Genomic DNA, 22,788 nt, shown 5'->3' with positions numbered 1-22,788 from the left:
GAACTTCAAATATATTATTGTGTTTGTGAAAATTATGTAATTTGCACACCTTCCAAATTAATTGAGTCATATTATAAGCAAAATTCGCCAAGTAGTCAGGAGGAATGACTGCACACAAACAATGGAGGAAGAGAAATAGCATGGGAGGAAAAAAATCCGTATTAGGCTTGCTGAATATATGTATTTTCATAAAAATATTGAAATAGATTCTTGGAGCACCACAGTTCGCACTCTCAGTAAAATAGTGTCATAACTCGAAAAGTGTGATTTGTGAAGATAAACATACCAAAACTTTTGATCATTTACTATTTTATTATTAGAATTTCATACTTACAACCAGTAAAACAGTTTGGGAAATTATTTACGAAAGTAATATGTGATTTTCGACATACGACAGTATTTTACTGGGGGTGCGAGTTTATCTTTCCTTTGTATGGGAAATCAAGACACTATGTTCCTTCCCTATCGCAATAGTGCCAGCAAATTTGACATTTTGGATTTCCATATTTTATTAATACCTTCTGTCTTTTCTTACTTATGTATAGTACTATTTAGAAAGTATAGTAGGTCCTAATCGTGAAAAATATGTTTCTGCAATTGTTTATACGTGCGTGCCTATATCAGACTAAGTGATGGAATTTTATGGTTCTAATAACTAAAAACAGTAATTACCTCAACTTCTATGAAGTTGCTATTCACTGATTAATTTCTGAAGAGCTTAAATCAATTCTTACAGCTATAATGGAATGGTAACACTTTGTGAACATAATAATTTGAATACCAGTGTACCAAAATATGTTATTCTGTATTTGAAAGTTAGACCTGTTTTGATGTTAATGAAACAAATATATTATTTTAATGTACCGAAGTACATATGATATTTCCATGCAGATATTCTGCGTCATCATACAAAGAAAGAGTAATGGAACGGAGAAAAATTATCTCCGGCACCGGGATTTGAACCCGGGTTTTCAGCTCTACGTGCTGATGCTTTATCCACTAAGCCACACCGGATACCCATCCCGGTGTCGGACAGAATCGTCTCAGTTTAAGTTCCAACTCTTGGGTTCCCTCTAGTGGCCGCCCTCTGCACTACGTCATAGATGTCTATGAATGTAGAACTTAAGTCTACACATGTGCTGAGGTGCACTCGTTATGAGTGACTAGTTGGCTGGGATCCGACAGAATAAGCGTCGTGATTTACGCGTATCATATATATTATTTTAATGTACCGAAGTACATATGATATTTCCATGCAGATATTCTGCATCATCATACAATGAAAGAGTAATGGAATGGTGTGGCTTAGTGGATAAAGAATCAGCACGTAGAGCTGAAAACCCGGGTTCAAATCCCGGTGCCGGAGAGAATTTTTCTCCGTTCCATTACTCTTTCATCGTATGATGCAGAATATCTGCATGGGAATATCATAAGTACTTCAGTACATTAAAATAATATATATGATATGTGTATAAATCACTTCGTGATTTAAGACGGCGCTTATTCCTTCTGATCCCAGCCAACTAGTCACTCATAACGAGTGCACCTCAGCACATGTGTGGACTTCAGTCCTATCTTCATAGACATCTATGACGTAGTGCAGAGGGCGGCCACTAGAGGGAACCCAAGAGTTGGAACTTAAACTGAGATGATTCTGTCCGACACCGGGATGGGTATCCGGTGTGGTTTAGTGGATAAAGCATCAGCACGTAGAGCTGAAAACCCGGGTTCAAATCCCGGTGCCGGAGAGAATTTTTCTCCGTTCCATTACTCTTTCATCGTTTAATGAAACAAGTTTAAGGGTTAGTTCGTCAAAGGATCTGAACATGTTATAAATACAGAGTCTTGCATTGTCAAAATTTGAACAGTTGCAATGATTTATTAGGCAAATACTTCAGTTGTGTCATCACAGCCAGAATGTTTATTTTTTCACCAGTGAACTTGCTGATGGTACATTCATTTTTAGAGTAGGAATAATTTGTGTTGCTAACTTAAGTGAATACAATTCAGTAGCTTTTCATTAGAATTGAAAATAATAGTACAGCTGGCACCAGCGTTTTTGACATGTGTCCTAGAGTATAGTGCCCCTGTTTGTGAACATGTTGCTACTGCAGCTGAGAACGGTACCACTTCCTATACACGTCACATCAGCCATTTGTCAAACACAGTTGTCAGAATGACTGCTGCAAAGGTAAAACAGTCGTACTTAACGTTCCCATTACTTATTTCACACGCCAAAAATGGTGACGCGGACTGTACACAATGGTCTTGTCTTTTGCAGTTGCAAAACTTCTGGAAATGTTACTCTGCATCATATTCGAAACTGATATTTTATAGTAAAGTTTCATTATATTCCTCCCAATCAATCTATAAATCATTTCAGTTAAATTTCTTGTCAGTACACTTTATTCTCTGGAAAATAAATGACAATCTGGACTGATCAACAAATACTACAAACATAAGAAATAGCGTTACTACTAGCCTTGACAATATTAATCAGTTTGGCAGCAATGGTGAAAATTTACTACAAAAATGACAATCTGCAGTCGTTATTCCACCCTGTCATAATAGGCTCTGCTTGTGCAACTGTAGGATTACAGTTGCTTGATAATATCTTAATGAATCGCTCATACAACATGTACACTCCATAAACAACATACACTCAATACAAGATGGGTTGCTAGGCAACAATGCTTGAGTCATTAGTGTGCTAATAATAAATAGGACTATGAGATAATATAAAGTTACGTAGTGAAATGAAATTAATGTTTTCTGCAACTACACGTTAGAAATAATTCGTTGCTCAACCCTCCTGCATTACTGTGTGATTCATTGTATTTTACCAGATCAGGGCTGACCAAGTACTTGTTTTCCACACAACACAGAAAGTATAAAGAAACAGTTAAAATGAAAAGATAATGAAATTCTGACTATCAAATCAAAAAGAACGCTTAAATTATTATCACAGAATTTAAAACAAAATTGTAAAAAAAAAAAAAAAAAAAAAAACAGCATAGAATTCACACATCCATTTGCAATGAAAATAAATATAACATGAACTGGCCATAGTGCTGATTCAAACCTTTCAAAATAACATGAGTAATGTTTAAAATAAAGGTAAACTTAGGCACAAAATTAACGTGCTTTTAGGCCAATTTTAGGCATCAAAAACGGATGCTCCCTGGACCAAATTATCGTATTTTATAATTGTTTGAATATAACAGAAGCCAGAAGTCTTGCTAAAGATGTTATCGCTAAAGCACTACGAAATGGCGTTCCTTTACTTATCAATTACCTTTTTTATTCCAAAAGTAATGCACTAGCCAGTCATAAAGCAGAAAAGAAATTAAACATCATTATAATGATGCTCTTCATCATTGAAGAGTATACCAAGAGCCTTTTTCAATAATTATGAGTACTACGAGATTAATATTGCATCATTCGAGCATTTCCTCGGATGTCCTCCTTTTTGCTTGCCTGAGAGTATGTAATTAAATAATACATAAGGCTCTGTCCTCAGAATGTGCTCTTTCCAATTGGTTCTCAGTTTCTGTGTTACAGAAATTAAACTTTACATAATTATTCAATAAGTTTATATGAGAACGGCTATTTCTGTTTTTATTTTATTTTACATTTTTCTTCACCAATGTTCTGATTTCTCATTGTGAATGATATTACCTAGTCATTTTACTGTTGAATTTTTATCGCATTACTTTATTATGTTTACAGTTTTACTTTGAATTAAATCTTACAATTACACATCGAATTTTAGGTAAAAACCTATTTTCTTCCTAAAGAGATAGACTCATATTAAGTTGAATTAATACACTTCAAGAATTGTTGTAAGTAATAACGATTTTATAGAGCCTAAAAGTGTTTAGTTTGATGTTACAACCCATTTTAACTTATTAAAGATATTTTTTTAAAGATATTTTTATTAATTTGTCCCACAGAATAATATCCGTAATATTGACAATTAATATTTGAGGAGAAAAATTCGCTCCGGCGCCGGGGATCAAACCCGGGTCCTTGGTTCTACGTACCAAGCGCTCTGACCACTGAGCTACGCCTAATTCAATCCACAGCACTGGACCAAACCTTCCTCTTTGAATGTTTCCCTTTCGGCCTGACTCCAAGTTAGGCATATATGTTGACGTATATGTCCAATGTCAACTGCCATTATATTAGGAGCGCACTCAGCTGAGTGACTTGTTGGCGGGATTCAGCAGTAAAGTGCACAGTAATCTGTACAGAAATATGCACTGCTAGCTATGAGAATATTAAAGATATTTTTATTTTCTCCTCAAATATTAATTGTCAATATTACAGATATTATTCTGTAGGACAAATTAATAAAAATATCTTTAATATTCTCCTAGTTAACAGTGCATATTTCTGTACAGATTACTGTGCACTTAACTGCGGAATCCCAGCCAAACAAGTCACTCAACTGAGTGCGCTCCTAATATAATGGCAGTTGACATTGGACATATACGTCAACATATATGCCTAACTTGGAGTCAGGCCAAAAGGGAAACATTGAAGGAGGAAGGTTCGGTCCGGTGCTGTGGATTGAATTCGGTGTAGCTCAGTGGTCAGAGCGCTTGGTACATAGAACCAAGGACCCGGGTTCGATCCCCGGCGCCGGAGCGAATTTTTCTCCTCAAATATAAACTGTTTTAACTTGTTTTATTCTAAAATATTAATAATACAATTTCTTTTGTTTTCTTCCTTTATAATGATGGAAATCAACTCGCTTCACTTTGATGAAGTGTCAGGCATTATTTCCTCTATGGAAAGTGAGGCAACTTGTGTTTCTCGTGTTAAAGATTTTCTTACAGATGAATCCATTTACAGCAAGTGGCTTACATTAGATCACACTACATTCTTGGTTAGTGATTACTTTTTGGAAAACTAAAGAGCCACTGATGTAGCTCAGTCAGCTAAGGTGCTTGCCTGCCGATCTGGAGTTGCGCTCGGGTGTGGGTTCGACTCCCACTTAGGCTGACTTTTTTTTTTAGTAGGTTATTTTACGACGCTTTATCAACATCTTAGGTTATTTAGCGTCTGAATGATATGAAGGTGATAATGCCAGTGAAATGAGTCTGGGGTCCAGCACCGAAAGTTACCCAGCATTTGCTCATATTGGCTTGAGGAAAAACCTCAACCAGGTAACTTGCCCCAACCGGGAATCGAACCTGGGCCACCTGGTTTCGCGGTTAGACGCGCTAACCATACCTGGTTGGGTTTTTTCTGAGGTTTTTCCCCAGCTGTAAAGCGAATATCAGGTAATCTATGGCGAATCTTTGGCCCCATCTCACCATCACCAATCCCATTGATGCTAAATAACCGAGTAGTTGATACAGCATCGTTAAGTAACCAACTAAAAAAATTGAAGGGAAACCAATTTATGAGCAACTTAAACTCATGAAAGGGAAAAACTTAGCTCAGCACCTGAACCAGTCGGAGAGAAAGTATGTGGAAAACTATAAAATGTTTTTCACAAGATCCTGGACTTCTTGATTTCTATGTTTTATGAGGAAAGTTTAACAATATGGAAAAATATTATTTTCCAGTACAAAAGTCTATAATTAAAGTAGGATGCTCCTGTGACATTAGTATATGTTAAGTGATAGTTTTCTACCTACAAGCTTGTGTTTACAAAGAGTGTAAATTCTCTCTGAAAGACTTTAATAAGTTACTGGTTATATTATATTGCGAGTGTATATGAAAATTATACATGGTTAAAATGAATGAAAGTAATAAAATAATGGTTCAGTTTTCATCATCATTGCATACTTGCATTTCATTTTAGTATACCTCTACAGACAGTTATGGAAATACACTATATTGTTTAAGGCAATTTCTAAAGCACAAGATTTTTTATACTTAACTAGTAACAGTCAGTATAAGAGATATTGGTTAATTTTGAGTAAAATCTGATGAAAGGTTATTTTAGATATTATTTTTAGAGCATATTTTTAATTTTTAGAGTTTATTTTATAGCTTCATTGAGCCTATTTTATGTACAGTACCTAAAATCTAATTTTTAGAGTCTAAAATTCCAGCGTCTACTTACATTCATTTCACACGAAAAATTTCAACTAATTAAAATCATTTAGGCAAATTACTGAAACAAATAACAAAAGTAACATGGACGTACAGGCAGCCCTGAACCTATTCATATTAATAAAGCTTTAGTATGTGAAAACTATTCTTCCAGTAAAGCTGGATGAAATTAACATATTGCAATAGTTACAAGAAACAAATAAAAAAAAAAAGGTAGATAAAATGATACGCAGTATCCAAGCAGACTCATGAGTTGGGCTCACTTTCACGTAGAAAACACTTACAGGAGTATTGAGGAGTATTTTGATTTTACAAAGACATGGATATGATGAGAGGGACAAATATACCCTGCCCTCTGGGGTGGGAAGCACAATGTTGGCTGCGACACTTTAGAATAAGTGATGGATCAGTGCTCAGTGAAATTTCTACGTCTACAATATCACTGTAAACATTTTACAGCTTTTGAATTAAAAAAACAAAGACCTATCCTACACAATTACTTTCCAACAGTATGCTTCCACATACAGTTGTAGCCAGTATCATTTTATCTACTTCTCACGTGCTCTTTATGTTGTTCGGCTCACTATCTCTTCATTTCCTGCACCTTGAGACTCTTGACACCACTGTTCTGCATTTGCTCTTTGAAACATTTGGAGCAGAAATAGTCCGTTTCGACGTTTCCAAAGAACTTGCAATTGTTAGTCCGACACGGCTGGGCCCCTGTGATAGGGAGACGGATTCCACCAGAAACACGTGAGTTCAAGCTACTGCCACTGTCACGACCAACTCGCTCGACGTTGGGCAAGTCGCTGCTAGACTGCGGACTCAGGGTTGCAACTGAAACATTGCGGGCAGATGTTGAGGTTCCCAAGGAACCACTTGCTGTTGTTGACCGTGGGAGTGGTCTCTGAGTCATAGGGTCAGTGGAGTTGTGAGTCTGATACTGAAAAAGAAGCAAAAATCACATATATTATTCGTTGAATCAAAATGGATTTATTTTTTATTTAGGGCCTAGTCGAGATTAAAAAGAAACATTTTTAAACAATTTTTAAGGTAAAATGCGGGTTTCACAGTGAAGAGAATAACGTTAAATCGAATAGTACATTATGCAATAAGCCTATAATGGTAGCAATTAAGACGCAAGTATGATTGTTTATGAAACGAGCGCAAGCGAGTTTCATAATTTTCATACGAGTGTCTTAATTACCATTATAGGCAAGTTTCATACGACTTTTTATGCTCGACCATATTTCTAACTTGAAATTATGGTTATGTGCGAACTGACCTGAATTGTGAGATGTGCGCAGACGCGAAAGTATTGATTTTTTCCGAGGCCGAATTTCATTGACCTTGGCACAGAATAAGATAAACATTACTCTGGTATAACCTGAAAATTGATTTAGAATTGAAAAACGAAATGACAAATTGAATTTATTTGAATATTACTTACAACCCTAATTATTATAGTAACAGAACATAACCTTCTGCGACAGTATTGGATTTCCAGCCTCCGTGACTTTTCGCTAATTCTCTTTCAATTGCATATCCGAGAATAATCGATACTTGCGGTTTTATAACAGTACAAAGCTGACTTGTCATTGGCTGAACACCTGTACTTTAATGAGTAGGTGTACTTTAATGACATGCATTAAAGGACTGCTATCAGGTGTATAATTACTACATTTCGGCATGGTCGAGCATAAAATATATTAATCATACATAATAATACCTCTGATTGAGGTTCTGGCTGATATGTATATCTATTATCAGGCAGTACATCTCACTTGACGATATGTGTCAGAGGAAGAACAATTGTTTGTATGCATCTGAAGTTTGATTAGTGGAATATGTAGCTAATCAGCGATGTATGTAATGCAGGGGGAAAGGAACTGGCCACCCTACCCCATTATCTCCTGGCCCAGTTGCCTCATGAGTGATGCCTTATTGGTGTTAAGAGGTTCAAACCATGGTTTAAGCTAGAAAATAAATAACTCTCGCAAAAATGCACAAATGAAAAATTACATCTGTGCAAATTGCGAAAAGCTTATGCAATATTTTAAATAACTGTACAGAAGGATGAAATCAATAAGGTATGCAGAAACAAAAAGTTATGTAATTTGTTTCTCTGAGTTTTATTACTTTCAGTCCATCTTACTACACTCTAGATATAGTCTACTTATGTAAGTAAATCATTAGACGTGGGTATGTACGAGTATGTTTAGAATCAATTACTGCTGAATTTACATCACATTAAAATACATTATTTTATGAGCACTCTAAACATTGAAAGACGTGGGTATGTACGAGTATGTTTAGAATCAATTACTGCTGAATTTACATCACATTAAAATACATTATTTTATGAGCACTCTAAACATTGAAATTCTTTACTAGTAGGCCCTTCAAGATTTATTGTCAGCAGAGTGCTAACTCTTGTGACTGAAAGGCGGTTTCTAATTCCAGTTTTACAAGATTCATCCATCTAAAGCCTCGCTCACAATTTACAGTAAGATTATGCGATGGAATTATATAAATCAATTAGAAGAAATTGTTCACTTAACTTGTTAACTTATATGAATTATACGAACTCTTTTTGAAATCCGTTCTTGAACATCTATTGCTCATTACCTTTTTGAACATTGGCCATTCCATCAGCATTTGATTTAAATTCAGATTCTCGAGAACTGAATAGTTCATACACATCTCTGATTTCAGTTTCTCCGTTAGCATCTTCGTTTCTGAAGTTCAATTTGGTTGTCGCATTTTTACACATTTATATTGAAAGTTTGTTGCATTTTTAGAAGTCGAATAGCAAAACGCAAAAATGCGACTGTGGCTTAAACCCTGGTTCAAACCTGTCTTCAGACGTTGACTAAACAGCAACATACATGTAATAATTATTAGGACCATGAAATTTCAACATTAAATGAGGAAAACGTTAAATTGAGGTCGCCTAAAATTAGATATAACTGTATGAAACCAAAAGCATCTTACCATTGCAAGGTGGCCAAATTCAACATATATGTAATATATATGTATATATGTTGTTGTTGTTTTCTAATGTCAGGCGCTTGACAATAAAGTCATTTGACCTCTTGCACTTCAATATTTTTCAAAGATATTATCATGACCAGCCACTGAAGCATAGATTTTGAGGTGTTCCAAATCCATTTCTTGGTTTGAGTTGCACAATGGGCAGTTAGGGGACTGATATATTCCAATTCTATGCAGGTGTTTGGCCAAATAATCATGGTCTGTTGCCAATCTAAATGCAGCTACAGACGATTTTCGTGGTAAATTGGGAATTAACTGTGGATTTTGATGCAGAGAGTTGGAGTATATATATATATATATATATATATATATGTATGTATATGTATATATATATATGTAATAATTATTAGGACCGTGAAATTTCAACATTAAATGAGGAAAACGTTAAATTGAGGTCGCCTAAAATTAGATATAACTGTATGAAACCAAGAGCATCTTACCATTGCAAGGTGGCCAAATTCCTGCTGGCTGCCAGCCCTCCCAAGTGACGGAGGCCTATCTGGTGCTCTGCTGCCAGCTGAAGAAGAAGACGAAGAATCCCAAGACTTGGCCAAGTTGTAGCTGTGAATCCTCTGAGCTGCACTGTCCTGCCTGGTATCCTGCATGGGATACATGTAATTGTACCTTCCAGAGAGCATCGTCACGTTCCCCGCGTCCTGTCTTGTCATGGATGGGCTCAGCTCGTGTATGTAATGAGGCCTTGTGCTCAGTTCTTGGCCCGAGTTCCTCGCGTTCTCACTCTGTGCAGACCCGTAATAGCCTCGGTTATCAGGACAGATAATATCGTTGTAGAAAGTGGATTTTGAGAGATACAGCGTCTGGTCTATGTTGTTCCCCACACGTGTGGAAGGAAGCCTGCTGATGGTGTTATGGGAGTTCATGTCAGATTCGGCGTAGAAGCGGGACTTGCCAATGCCATAGCGCGGTGCACAGACTTCTTGATTGTTGTTGGCACGTGGAAGGGAGGGCGAATTGATTTCATGATCGCGTTGACGCTCAAAGCAAGCGGCGCACATGTAGCTGGTGAGAGCAGTGCCGAACTGGTCACAGCCGGGATTGATGCACTGCGTGAGATCTCTGGCACGCAGTTTGCGTTCTTCAGCCTGCTGCAGTTTGAGGTCCTTGTCACGTTCGAAGCGCTCGCGTGCCGACTGCAGATAATTGCGCACCATCTCCTCCTGGAACTCATGTCGCCTTTCCGTATGCAGAACAGCACACAGGATGTAGTCTTGCGTCCTTGATACAAGGTTCGAATTCAGTTTGGTGGTCTGCCTCACAGGGCTGGATGGCATGTAGTTCTTCTTCTGCGAGTTGTTTCTCGTTATCTTTGTGATGTTCCCCAGGTTCTTCTTTAGCTTCTTGCTCATCGATTTACCAATGCTGCCAAACTGTTTTGCAACCTAAAATTATACAGCACATTGTGATTTAAGTTAGCTAGGCTATTAGAGAATGACATACACACATCACAAAAAGTTGGGAAACATCTATGCATTGGATGTGGCAAGGATTTCTACAAAGTAATCCCATTTCTTCAGGCCCCCTAAGGACGAAGGTCAGTTTTCGAAGTGGCTGAGGGCAATTCCCAGAAAGGATAAGTCTCCTAGTCGTAAATCCTATGTTTGTCACGTCCATTGTTCAGGCAATTTGCTTGTAAAGGTGGATTAATTTATTGTTAACTAGCCGTACCCGTGCGCTCCGCTGCACCCATTAGAAATAAATATAAAGTAATTACATAATTAAAATAGGACATTTGATCCAGGGAACATTCGTGTTTGATAGAAGGATAAATCGTTTAATATGTTACTTAATTTAAATTGTATTAAAAAATTAAAATGCGATCATTTTGATCCAGAGATCACTCATTTGGTGCAATGACAATATATTCCTTTAACATGTTTCTTAATTGTTATTACATGCAACTATAGTTTAATGAAGATTGACATATCATTTAGTTTTAATGTGTATACTTTATATTACTTGCTATATGTTTCCATTGAATTATGGTAATAACTTAATTTTAACCCTTGTTTCTACGTCTTCTGTAAATGGCGCTAGGCCCATTATGGTTCTGAACCCTTCAAATAATTTAAATAGTGATACAACATATATAGTGATATGTAATTATATTTCTTTCTTTCGAAAATGTAATTCTCGATCTCCTATGTACCATTGTCATGGAATGAATAAATGTGTTTTTCTTCCTACACAAAAATTTTATATTTTGCAAATAGGAGTTACTGCAGGAACAACAATGCTATAATCTGAGGCGGCGGTGAAAATGTTTTGTATTATTGTTTTAAAAGTCTTGTATATCCTTAAATATCAGTCCTATCGCAATTTTGCATAGAATAAAACTTATCGCAAATCATTTTTAAAGAAACTTTTGTTATGCAACATTTTTCATGAAAATTAATAATAAGGGAGATATTTCGATTTATTTAATTCAAGCCCCCTTATAACCCCCCTTTTAAATAACATATTTTGAATGCCATATAGCCTAAAATCTAAGTTACAACGAACTTAATTTATATGCCAATTTTCATATAAATCGGTTCAGCTATTATCGCATGAAAAGGTAACAAACATCCAGACAGACAGACATACAAACAAAAATTTCAAAAAAGCGATTTTTGGGATGGTTCAGGATGGTTAATTATACATGTTAACAACAATTATTTTTGGAAAATCGAAAATTACCAGAAAAATTTTGGCTACAGATTTATTATTAGTATAGATGACAAAACTGTTGAAATTCGAAGACTGAGGTGGAGTACACATTACTCAAATCATGTATATATTTTCATCTATATTTATCATTGTGTGTTATAGATAGAATCTATAGTTACAATTACAATTATAAATAAGCAGGGTTATATTGTTTCGAAACTCGCATCTCACTGCATGCCTCTCTCTGTTCTTTGCGAATTTGCACAACAACTAGCAATACTAACGTCATGTTCCACTAGTGATCTCACTTGCAGTCTTCTACTTCCTCTGGCGTTATAATAGATTTTCTAGGGACACTCCCTTTCCCGTTAGTATCATGACACCACTTTTGCATTTACTATCACCCACTTAATGAAACAAATGGGCAGTCTTGCGGCCATTGTGATTCATTAAGGAATCACACAACTAATGACAGTAGCTACCCAATCTATTCTTGGTTCAATAGTTGACACACACATGTGCGCACGATGTATGTGTTACTTTGACAATATATTTTGAATGAAAAATTAATACTAAAAGCATAATACAGAGTGGACTGCTCAAATGTACCTAATTTCAATTGTATGTGACTGGTGAACGGTTGAAAATACGGTAACGTTTATATGAAAGGAAAACTCAACAAGTTTCGAATCCTGTCGGTAGATGGTGCACAGACAGGGTTTCTTTTCGTAGATTGTATCGATTGTCAAAATGGCAACACCGCAGATGAAAGTGCAAACTGTGTTGTGGTATGCGGAGTTTAAATTAATTGTTAGAGTTCAAAGGGAGTATCAGCGAGTGTTTAACCATGATGCTCCAACTGCTAAAAGCATTAAGAATTGGCAAAATACATTTTTAGCTACAGGATCGGTGCTGAAGCATGGTGGTGGTCGTAGAACATCCGACGAAATGGTTGCAAATGTTCAAGCACATATGAGTGAAGCCCACAGAAGTCATTAAGAAGAGCTTCGTGGGAACTTCAAGTACCAAAATCAACATTGCAACGAATTGTCCCCAAACGTCTCAAACTGTACGCATACAAAGTGCAGTTAATGCAATGTCTGGAGCCGGATGACAAACCCAAATGAGTGGAATTCGCCAATACGATGCTAGATCGTCTCGGCGCTGATCCTAATTTAACACTGCTCGATTTCCTTCTCTGGGGCTACGTCAAAGATAAAGTGTACACCACCCCAGTCGGAGACCTTCGTGATCTTCGGGAGCGCATCACAGAGGCAACTGAGAGCATTCCAGAAGACATGTTTCAACGTGCTTGGCAAGAAATCTTTCATCGCCTCGATATCACCACAGTGACAGCTGGAACTCACGTAGAGATATGGTGATGTGCATATCGAAACTTGATGAGTTTTCCTTTCATATAAACGTTACTGTAGGTTTCTATCTTCAACTGTTTACCAGTCACATACAATTGAAATTAGGTCCACCCTGTACTTCCTTAACTTTAATATTTTGCAGAAACAGACTGGAAAATGACATGATACATGCAGAATGTTAAATTTCCATTATTAAACAAAGCCACTGAAATGGAAGGTGCGTGGAGTTAGTGAACAGATCATATACTTACTGATTGCAACTGCTTAGCGGCCTTGCTTCGGTTTGTACCGAACATATTTGAGTCCGAGGCACTGAGAGCGCCTTCGTCAGTCGTGTCGCTTTCTAGCACTTCAGCGAATTTCTTATCTATTTCGTCTTCGTCATTGAGTAAGTTATTGCAGCTGTCGGATTCCGTTTCGGAAATGAAGTCTCCATTTTCTTCAGACTTTGGTGTAGGAGGAATGGACACATTGACGATGTCCAGGTATTCCCGTAATAAGCCTAATTTATCACGATGTGCAAGCACCAGCTTAGACACTATTTGTGGGTTCTTCTCGTCCTTCCCCCATTCAAACTGTTCTCCAGGGTCCACACTGAACTGAATCGGCAGTAGTTCATGTTCTGAGTCTGTCACAGGTATCACAGCTGCAAAGACACAAATCACCACATTACGTTGGGCACAAGTTTTGGGTCAAAGGAAAGTTATATTTTAAGTGAAGTGTGAGGGACACATTGTAACATATTTTACATACTAAATAGCAATTTTAGAAACAAAAATATTCTTTAATGTTAAGAATCTGTTTAATAAGCAGCTAGTGATGGGCATAGTTTGAAATTCTCAATTTTTTTTTTTTTTATAATATATTGATCAATCAGCGCATTTAGCGCTATACAGATCATTTCTAAATATGTTGTTGTTGTTGTTTTCTAATGCCAGGCATTTGACAATAAAGTCATTTGACCTCTTGCATTCCAATATTTTTCACCTCTTGCACTCTAATATTTTTCAAAGATATTATCATGACCAGCCACTGAAGCACAGATTTTGAGGTGTTCCGAATCCATTTCTTGGTTTGAGTTGCACAATGGGCAGTTAGGGGACTGATATATTCCAATTCTATGTAGGTGTTTTGCCAAACAATCATGGCCTGTTGCCAATCTAAATGCAGCTACAGACGATTTTCGTGGTAAATCAGGAATTAACTGTGGATTTTGATGCAGAGAGTTTCATTTTTTCCCTTGGGATTGTGTTATCAAATTTTGTTTGTTATAGTCTAAGTATGTAGATTTAATAAATCTTTTCACAGAGTAATACGTAGATTTAGTAACAGGTCTGTAAGTAGCAGTGCTGCCCTTCTTTGCTAATGCATCCGCATTCTCGTTTCCCAGGATTCCACAATGGGATGGTATCCATTGGAATACAATTCTTTTATTGAGTGATATTAATTGAGAGAGCATTTTAGTTATTTCTGCTGTTTGAGATGAAGGTGTGTGTTTAGAGACTATTGATAGAATAGCTGCTTTGGAGTCTGACAATATAACTGCATTCCTAAATTATTTATAAATATGTAAATATAATACATGACACTGAATTGAGGGCAACCTAGATTGGGCTCCTCAATGAACAAAATAATTGTTAATAAATAATTATTTACATAGATAGCTGTGATAAGTTTTGATTATAATATGAGGTCCATTGGAAGTCGGCTCTTGATTCTGGTGGGAAATGTGGACTTCCTTCCGAGAGAGTAGTGGATGGCGTCTGGAACATTTTCTAGGTTGTTATAGAACTTCTTAGCTTGTGAATGAATAAACTGTTGGATTGTGTCAATACCAGTTTCTCTGTGTAGTTGGCTGTTACGGACAAACCAAGGAGAATTGAGTGAAATTCGTAGGACTTTATTTTGAAATGACTGAATGTGTTTAATTTCACTTATTGCAGCTCCTTCCCAGACAGGACAGGCATAAAGCAGTAGAGGTCGTAATAGAGATGTGTAAAGTAGCATGCCATTTTGTAGCTTTAGAGATGATTTCTTGTTGAGGAACGGATATAATTTAGCGAGTCTTGAGTAGGCCAATTTAAGTTCGTTGTTGATGTGATGTTTCCATGATAGACGGCGATCTGAGTGCACTGCAAGATATTTTACAGCTTCATCCTTTGGTTTCCACGGTATCACGTTGGTTGAAAGATTTATGCATGGAGGATTAGCAGGACGACACAAAGTAAATATCATTGCTTCGCATTTATTGTAGTTCAGTATGATGCGCCAATTTTCAAGCCAAGGGCATATGATGTTTAAGGCTTCCTGAAGGTGATTTGAGGCTATGTTAATGTTGCGATGGGTTGCATAAATAGCTGTATCGTCTGCATACATAGCAATTTGTGCAGTTGGTGTAAAATTCTCAATTGAGTTCCATTAAAAAAAGTTCGTCTCAATTCAGTATATGTTGCGAAAAGTCTTGTTCTTATACTTAAATTTTCACTCTTAATTATGTGTGAAAGAAGAGTGTATAAAATTTAGTTTTATGAAGAAGAATTTTGCCTTTTAACCAGTCGTGTCTTCAGTTTCGTGTCTGTTATTAACTAACTATTCATGTGACGTAGTCAACATAGCGCAAGACCACCACTTAAACATAGGACAAACAATCTGTCCTAATGGGAGAAAGATACATTTCAACTTCTCTTCTAGGAATCGAACCTAGGTTCATTATATTTGTAGGCAGAAAAGCTAACACGTAAATCACAATAGAGGGCCACTAATATTATATTTAACTGATGAAAAAAAATAAAAATAAAAAAATGTACGTATTGACTTGTGTATTTCCATGAACTTCATTTTAACCAAAATCTTTAAAAGTATGGTATATGTTCAGAACTGAATAGTATTGTAATAGGTAAATAATATAATAGACAAGTGTGAGACATTGCAAATCTTTATTACCTAAAACAAAATATTCCATTACCAAAAAAAAAGGTGTGTAAGATTTTTAACCTAAGAAGTAGTAGTGAAGCTCTTGTGAGGCTTTTGGGGTTAACTTACCAAAAAAAATCTGAGTTCTTATTCCTAATAACAGTAGACCTATAAGTTTGTAATAACGATATATAGTAACACTTGTTTGCACTCTAATCCTTCCATATATTAAGTTCACTGTTGGCAGTCATTCTAGTATGGAGAGAGCAATGCGAGCAGCAAGGCTTAAGGCAAGAAGACTCTAAAGGCATGGCTACGATCTTGACTTGCAAGCAAGGGGGTATCGATTTGCTACACCTCTGTACAGTATGAGGCTAGCCTTCCATCACAGTATTACATCGCGCTATATTGGTGTTCTCTGAAAGTGCTGCATTGTTGAGTTTAGTTTAATCAAAAGTGCATGTGTGTCTGTGCTACATACTAATTTTGTGTAAAATAGCTCATACTGAGAGAACACTGAGGTCATTATTTATAGAATTAAAAGAGAAACCGTTTTCAAGTTGGACGTATAAAACAAAATGTGCTTACAAAGATAGAAGATCGACACCACATTTACATATTAAAATAGCGGGTAAAGGAAAACAAAATAGAAATTTTCAGTTTTCATGGTATAAGAAATATCCTTGGGTAACTGGGTGCTCTGAGACAAGTTATATTGTTTTATCTGTATTCTGTTTGAGGGTGAAAATGAGTGGTCATCATCTTCTTGTAGGGTCTGCGTCACAAACAATTTTGATAGAAAAGCCGATAAATATCTGCTCTATAAAAAGATACAAGGTAAGCACATTTTTCAAGCCTAACCAGTATTTACACCTTAATTTCGCCACGGCTAAAAAATTGTTGTCAATGGCAATAACCACAACAGGCCATCTTCTGAAGCATGCGACATACAGATGTAAAGGCTGAGCAGCCTGATCTATCCCCTGAAGAATATGTTTTCTATGATTGTGACTTCTCAGAATGGAGAATCAATCCATTGCTGGATGAGTTCAGTAATGGAATTGTCGGTGTCTCTAAACGTGCCTGATTTTCTGTTAAGTTTACTCTCAGAGTTGAGAGCTCTTCAGTTTAGGATATCAGAAATTCGTTTTCTTTCTTCTTTTTCCATTAACTATAGTCCATTGGGACCAGAGCCCTGCCTTCTTCTATTAGTTACAGTCCATTGGGACTACAGCCAGGATTGTAACATGGACGTGGAAAACTTAATACGTCTTTTTCTTTTTCTTCAGGTATGAGAAGAAAGCTGATAACCAATGTTATAGTAATTCATCTAAGGTCGCCAATATGCAGTATGAGAAATACTTTCACAATATCTGCATTGTAAGTACAGCATTAACTTAAAACCATATTTTAAATGCTTTGCAGTAATCCGTTTTCTCTGGTAGTATGCCCGTTTGCATGGATCAGTTTGGCTGAGCAGATTTGAAGAAACTCTGCATTTAAATGTTTTATAAGAACATGTTGACTAATCTGCCCAACGTCAATAGAAATTAGTGCTTAGGTAAAAGCGGCAGTCTTGTAACTTCTGAAATGTATAATGTAGGCTTACACATATACAGGGTGATTTCAGACTATACTGATATACTTTACGAAGTTGTTCAGAAGAAGTATTAATGTTTTGGAATTGGAATAGTGTGGAGCATTCTAGTTTCGATTTAGAAGTGCAGGTACCAGTGGTTGACGTACGTAGCTTATAACATTAAATTTAAGGAAAAAATGAATAACATTTTATGCACTTTCAATAATCTGGCACCTGCCTGTGCAAGGAATGGCCGGATTACAAGAGTCTACTCGATTATCAAAATTAGTTAAGACGCATGTGAAGAAGGAATGGGAATGGAAATAAAAAATTAAAATTATGGTTTATTTAATGATGCTCGCAACTGCCGAGGTTATATCAGCGTCACCGGTGTGGTGTAATTTTGTCCTGCAGTTCTTTTACATGTCAATAAATCTACTGATACGAGCCTGTCACATTTAAACACACTTAAATGCCATCGACCTGGGCCAGGATCGCAACTTCGAGTACAGAAGGCCAGCACTATACCGACTACTGGGGCCGACTGGGAAATAGAAATATGATACATCTCAGTTGACAGTAAGTTAAATGCATGCTCACCTGGTGGTTGAGGCAGCTTGTCTGCAAATGTTTCCTTCTCCATGACGACCAGAGCAGAAAAATGGGCTGCGTCATATGTGAGCACAAGTGGTGATCGATGGCAGTCAGCAGGAGGACACTCCAGAGGCAGGTAGATGCCTCCAAAAGGAATGGGCGCAAGATCCTCGCCATTCACATCCTGTATCAAACACATCAGTATGTGAAACGACTAGTCTACTAGCTTCATATTATGAAAGTTTAAGGTTTGATTCCTAAGACCAGCTCTCATAGTTCAATGAAAACTCCGAGAACATGATAAGATCTTTAATCTTGGGCACATGGTACCATAGTGCAGTAGCTGCTCAATAGAGAAGGCAAAAGAGGCCACGCCTCCCCAACTTTTGTATATTATTATATCCTTATTGTCAATAAAAATAATAATACATTAAGGAAACCAGGTAGTGAGAAGGGGTAAAAAATACAATTTTTTATTTCGTGTTTAAAAAAATGAGTACAAATCTTGCTCTTTAAAACAGTATACATTGTGAGGGGTATCTCTGCAGATACCCTTAAATTGCTTCTTTAAATTTGACGCGAATGTAATTGATACATCCTTCAATTTTTTAAATGCAGTTTTCCGTAAGTTGATATTTTTTAAAGTTAAGTGAATTTTTCTCTGAAATTACTGAATCAATTTACATTAAATTTTTACAGTGTTTTCTGCAGCCTGTGTTCTACAAAGTAGACCTATAGGTTTAAGGATATCACACACATAACACGAGGAAAAAATTTATAAGCAATGAAAAAATGGCAAAATTATTAATCAAAGTTAAATATATTTTTTTATTTTTCACTAAGGTTGAAATATTTAAATAAATTTTGCTTTATAATTTAAAATATATATTACTTGATAACTTAAAAAAATACAAGGCATAAGAGTGAAGATTGTAGCAAATAATGTGCACCTGAGGAATGAGATAAACTTAGGAAAGTGGGAAACAGGTTATCAGTTGGGGCGTTAATTTTGCACTTGGATACGAAAGTAATTAGTTGTCTTTTATACCAGTGAATTCAGAATGATTGATTGTATATCCATGGAAAATGTTATTCCACTCTGAACAATAAAAGCCTAAAAATATTGAACTAAACTTTTGTATTGAAATTCTTTAATCTCACAGGCAACAGTACCCACTGCCCTTAAAGAAGTGTATATGAATATAGTATAACTATAAAAATAAGTATTGCGATTGCCTCTCGAACTCAGAAGATTAAAAGGCCACAATAATTCATTCATTGTTAAGTTTCATCCTTGGCGTGCAACAGGAAAGCTGAGATTAGAGGCCAGTCTACTAGTGGCTGCATGGTTGCCAAAGCAACAGTGACAATGACAATCTATATAGCGCAAAATGAAGGAGGGGAGAATATTTTAGCAAAGACGAACAGGAGGCCAGTGAACTTGCTGACTTCTGCTCGCTTCATTAATATTACTGCAGTCATTTGTTTCATGAACTTAGCATCAATTTCAACTGAAGAATTCAGAAGCAAAGGGGTACAAGTGAGTTAAGTGCATCCAGGGCAAGCTAATACATCTATAATTTTACGGGACGAAGAGTTGTATCTTTTAACCACATCACACATTAAAATTGAAATAAAAATTTTTACGGAATTTACGAAAGCTTAAGTACTTTCAACCCCAATTTCTAAAAAATAACTTAAGCGTACTTATACCCCTTTGCTTCTGACCCCCTCAAATATCGTTAGTTAATACAGGACTTTGGCTTAACCACCTCGATTATATGGTAGTGAATCTGAACACTTAAGCAAAAAGATAGAAATTAAATGTGACATCTGAAGAAAGAGTTCAAAACTAGAAAATAAATTTGTTACAACATGTTTATCGAATGAATAATAAAATTATCCTTGTAAAAAATGATAAATTATAATTCTACTGGTTGGTCATGCTCCAGAAACCAAGGAAGAGATTTCTATATGAGGTCGATATCTATTTAGGTATAGTTCGTGATGGTTGATGATAATGGATGTAGCTGCCACTAAACCCCATTTCAGTTTGGTTGATAGGCTTTCCCCTCTACTTACACACTCTACCATCAGTGAAGGGAAAACTGCTACTGTCCATCTTATTAACGTTCGACCAATTGAGTTTCAACATAGTGACAAAATTTTATTATTGAAAATGTTTACCGGTAATCTATATTTCGAAAGCCTATACTATGCGTTAATATTTCATTTTATAGCTACTTATATCAACTGGCATATTAAAAAGCTACTGACAGCAGAAGATAAATGTTTTCTTCACCACTAGTTGTTATTCTATAGCACACACAATAGGACAATCTGCACTGTGTCGCTCCCCCCCTGACTTCATAATACAAACTAACATTCCTTAATTTAATTATTAGTTGGAAATATTGTAAGAACGACACTAAAATATACACAAACATGTAATTGTCAAACTTGTGTCACTGTATTTTATATCCACTTATGTACTTTATTTAATATTTTATTTTCTTGTGTGTACAACTTGGGGGGGTGCAGGTGTAAGAGGTAACAGCTACCGTTCTATTACTGACGGACTCTGGGCAAGTAGAAGGGGAAAGAAATGCCTTCGCATCCTCTCAACTTGTATGAAATGTCGTTTAGTGTAGTTTTAACACATACCAATGTAGAGGCAAGGGATGGGAGACAGATGGCGAGGGAAAGAGAGGAAGATGGTGATATATATGTCACTTTCCTGCCAGGAATCGAGCTTGGCTCTATTAGATTTGTAGTTGAAAATGGTGTCACTTGGCCTATAACAGCGATACCACAGAGAGACTAATTAATAAGAAAAAAGTAACTGAAGGAAACAACATACTTGTAGTTGTAACATAGTACCTTGAGCATAAGATCTGCAATGACGATGATGGGGCGTCTGAGGACATGAGCTAGTGCCAACACGTGTACCTCCTCCAGGCTCTCATATGTAGCATTTTCTGACACTTCATCCCTAGTGAAAACAATATTACGATTTAAACTGTTTAGACCAAGGTGTAGAATACTGCAAGTATAGAATGGCCATATAACACTAGGTATCACCGAGAAGTTTCTACACAAAAGTTACATGTTTCTAATTAATATCAAAATTCATTCTCATCATGGAACAAGTTTCAGAATAGGCCTATACGTAAAGATTAATTGTTTTGGTCCTACAGAATTATTTGTTATGGTTATCATGGTTATTAATGCAGAAAAATTCGCTCTGGTGAAGGGGATTGAATCTGGGACCTCCAGTTCTACGCATTGGGTGCTCGAACCACTGAGCTGCGCAAAGGTTCAATTCACAGCACCAGATCGAATCTTTCTCTTTTGGTATTTTTCTCTCTGTGGCCTTACTCCATGCTCGACATATACAGGGTGATTCACGAGGATTTACCGCCACTTTCGGAGCTTATTTTCAAAGACATTCTGAGCAAAAAATGTCATAAACAAGTGTCCTAATCTTAATATTTTCAGAGTTACACTAACTTTAAATTGTTGGTAAAATACCTTTTTTCTTTAGTTTTAAGGGTAAAAGAATATTACAAATAGAGAATGAACTATTCAGAAGTATCATTTCTTTAATTGGCTAGTATTCTGAAGCTAAAAATGTGTTGTTATTGCTTTGTACAGATTTTAATTTTCAATTTTTAACTAAAAATTACATTATTCTTATGCACTTATCACAGAAATTGTTACAAATCATACAACTTTAGGAATTTGATTCTTTACAGTTTAATTATGCATCCTAAAGTGTAGTCTTGAAGAATTTACAAGAGTGGCATGATTTGTAACAATTGTTGTGATAAATGCGTAAGAAAAATATACAAAATATACACAAACAAACAAATACAACCACTCAGGCGTATACAAACTCAAATGTAACACCTGCAACAACTTCTACATAGGACAGACAGGCAGAGCATTTCAAACACATTACAAAGAACACATCACAGCCATAACAAAATTACAAAACACCTCCACATATTCAGAACACATCATAAATGCCAACCACACCTACACAGACATCAACACAGACATGGAAATACTGCACATCCAACCAAAAAGCCAGAAACTCAACACACTAGAACAATATGAAATATACAGACACACGAAAACACACTCCAACGATATTCTCAACACACAACTCAATTTCAAAACACATACACTCTTTGACTCTACACTACGAACGCACCCACACAGAAAACAATAGGCGCCAAAACCAACAATGGCCAGTTCTGCAGATGACCCAAAATAGGTCGAAACATGTTAACAAGGTACGTTAAAATTTAACACAGAAAGTCTTATCATACATATTCCGAAGTGATACAGTGTTAAAAGTTGTGTAATCAAAATGTATAATTTTGTAGTTAAAAATCGAAAAATAATTCTGTACGAAACAACTATGGAATTCACAACACATTTTTAGCTTCAGAATACTAGCTAATTAAAGAAATGATACTCCTGGAAAGTTCATTCTCTATTTATAATATTCTTTTATCCTTAAAACTAAAGAAT

At 36.2% G+C, this 22,788-nt stretch overlaps 2 protein-coding genes and 1 non-coding gene across 11 annotated transcripts in view; 2 read left to right on the top strand and 1 right to left on the bottom strand.

The window, feature by feature from the left end:
* The window catches only part of LOC138708871 (uncharacterized), a 151,882-nt gene that overhangs the window by 15,852 nt on the left and 113,242 nt on the right, over positions 1-22,788 (top strand). For all 7 annotated transcript variants that reach the window (XR_011334779.1, XR_011334778.1, XR_011334780.1 and 4 more), the window contains exon 2: positions 17,366-17,456. Coding sequence is in view for 4 of the 7 variants with exons in the window: in XM_069839138.1 (XP_069695239.1) it covers positions 17,366-17,456 (91 nt within the window). In the remaining 3 variants the exon portion in view is untranslated. The remainder of the gene's footprint in view (positions 1-17,365; positions 17,457-22,788) is intronic.
* LOC138708873 (OTU domain-containing protein 7B-like) overlaps positions 162-22,788 on the bottom strand; it is a 54,785-nt gene continuing 32,158 nt past the window's right edge. For all 3 annotated transcript variants that reach the window (XM_069839141.1, XM_069839142.1, XM_069839143.1), the window contains 5 exons: positions 21,130-21,241; positions 18,256-18,433; positions 13,415-13,809; positions 9,564-10,523; positions 162-7,012 (listed from right to left, as the gene is read on the bottom strand). In XM_069839141.1, coding sequence (XP_069695242.1) covers positions 6,653-7,012; positions 9,564-10,523; positions 13,415-13,809; positions 18,256-18,433; positions 21,130-21,241 — 2,005 coding nt within the window. In that variant the 3' untranslated portion in view covers positions 162-6,652. The remainder of the gene's footprint in view (positions 7,013-9,563; positions 10,524-13,414; positions 13,810-18,255; positions 18,434-21,129; positions 21,242-22,788) is intronic.
* TRNAY-AUA (transfer RNA tyrosine (anticodon AUA)) lies at positions 4,578-4,650 on the top strand. Its single transcript has one exon. It is a non-coding gene; the product is annotated as a tRNA-Tyr (tRNA).

This window comes from Periplaneta americana, chromosome 11, assembly GCF_040183065.1.
Source record: "Periplaneta americana isolate PAMFEO1 chromosome 11, P.americana_PAMFEO1_priV1, whole genome shotgun sequence".
In the NCBI taxonomy this organism is placed as follows: domain Eukaryota; kingdom Metazoa; phylum Arthropoda; class Insecta; order Blattodea; family Blattidae; genus Periplaneta; species Periplaneta americana.
Note: the sequence above shows the minus strand (reverse complement) of the source record. Positions and strands in the feature narration are given on the sequence as shown.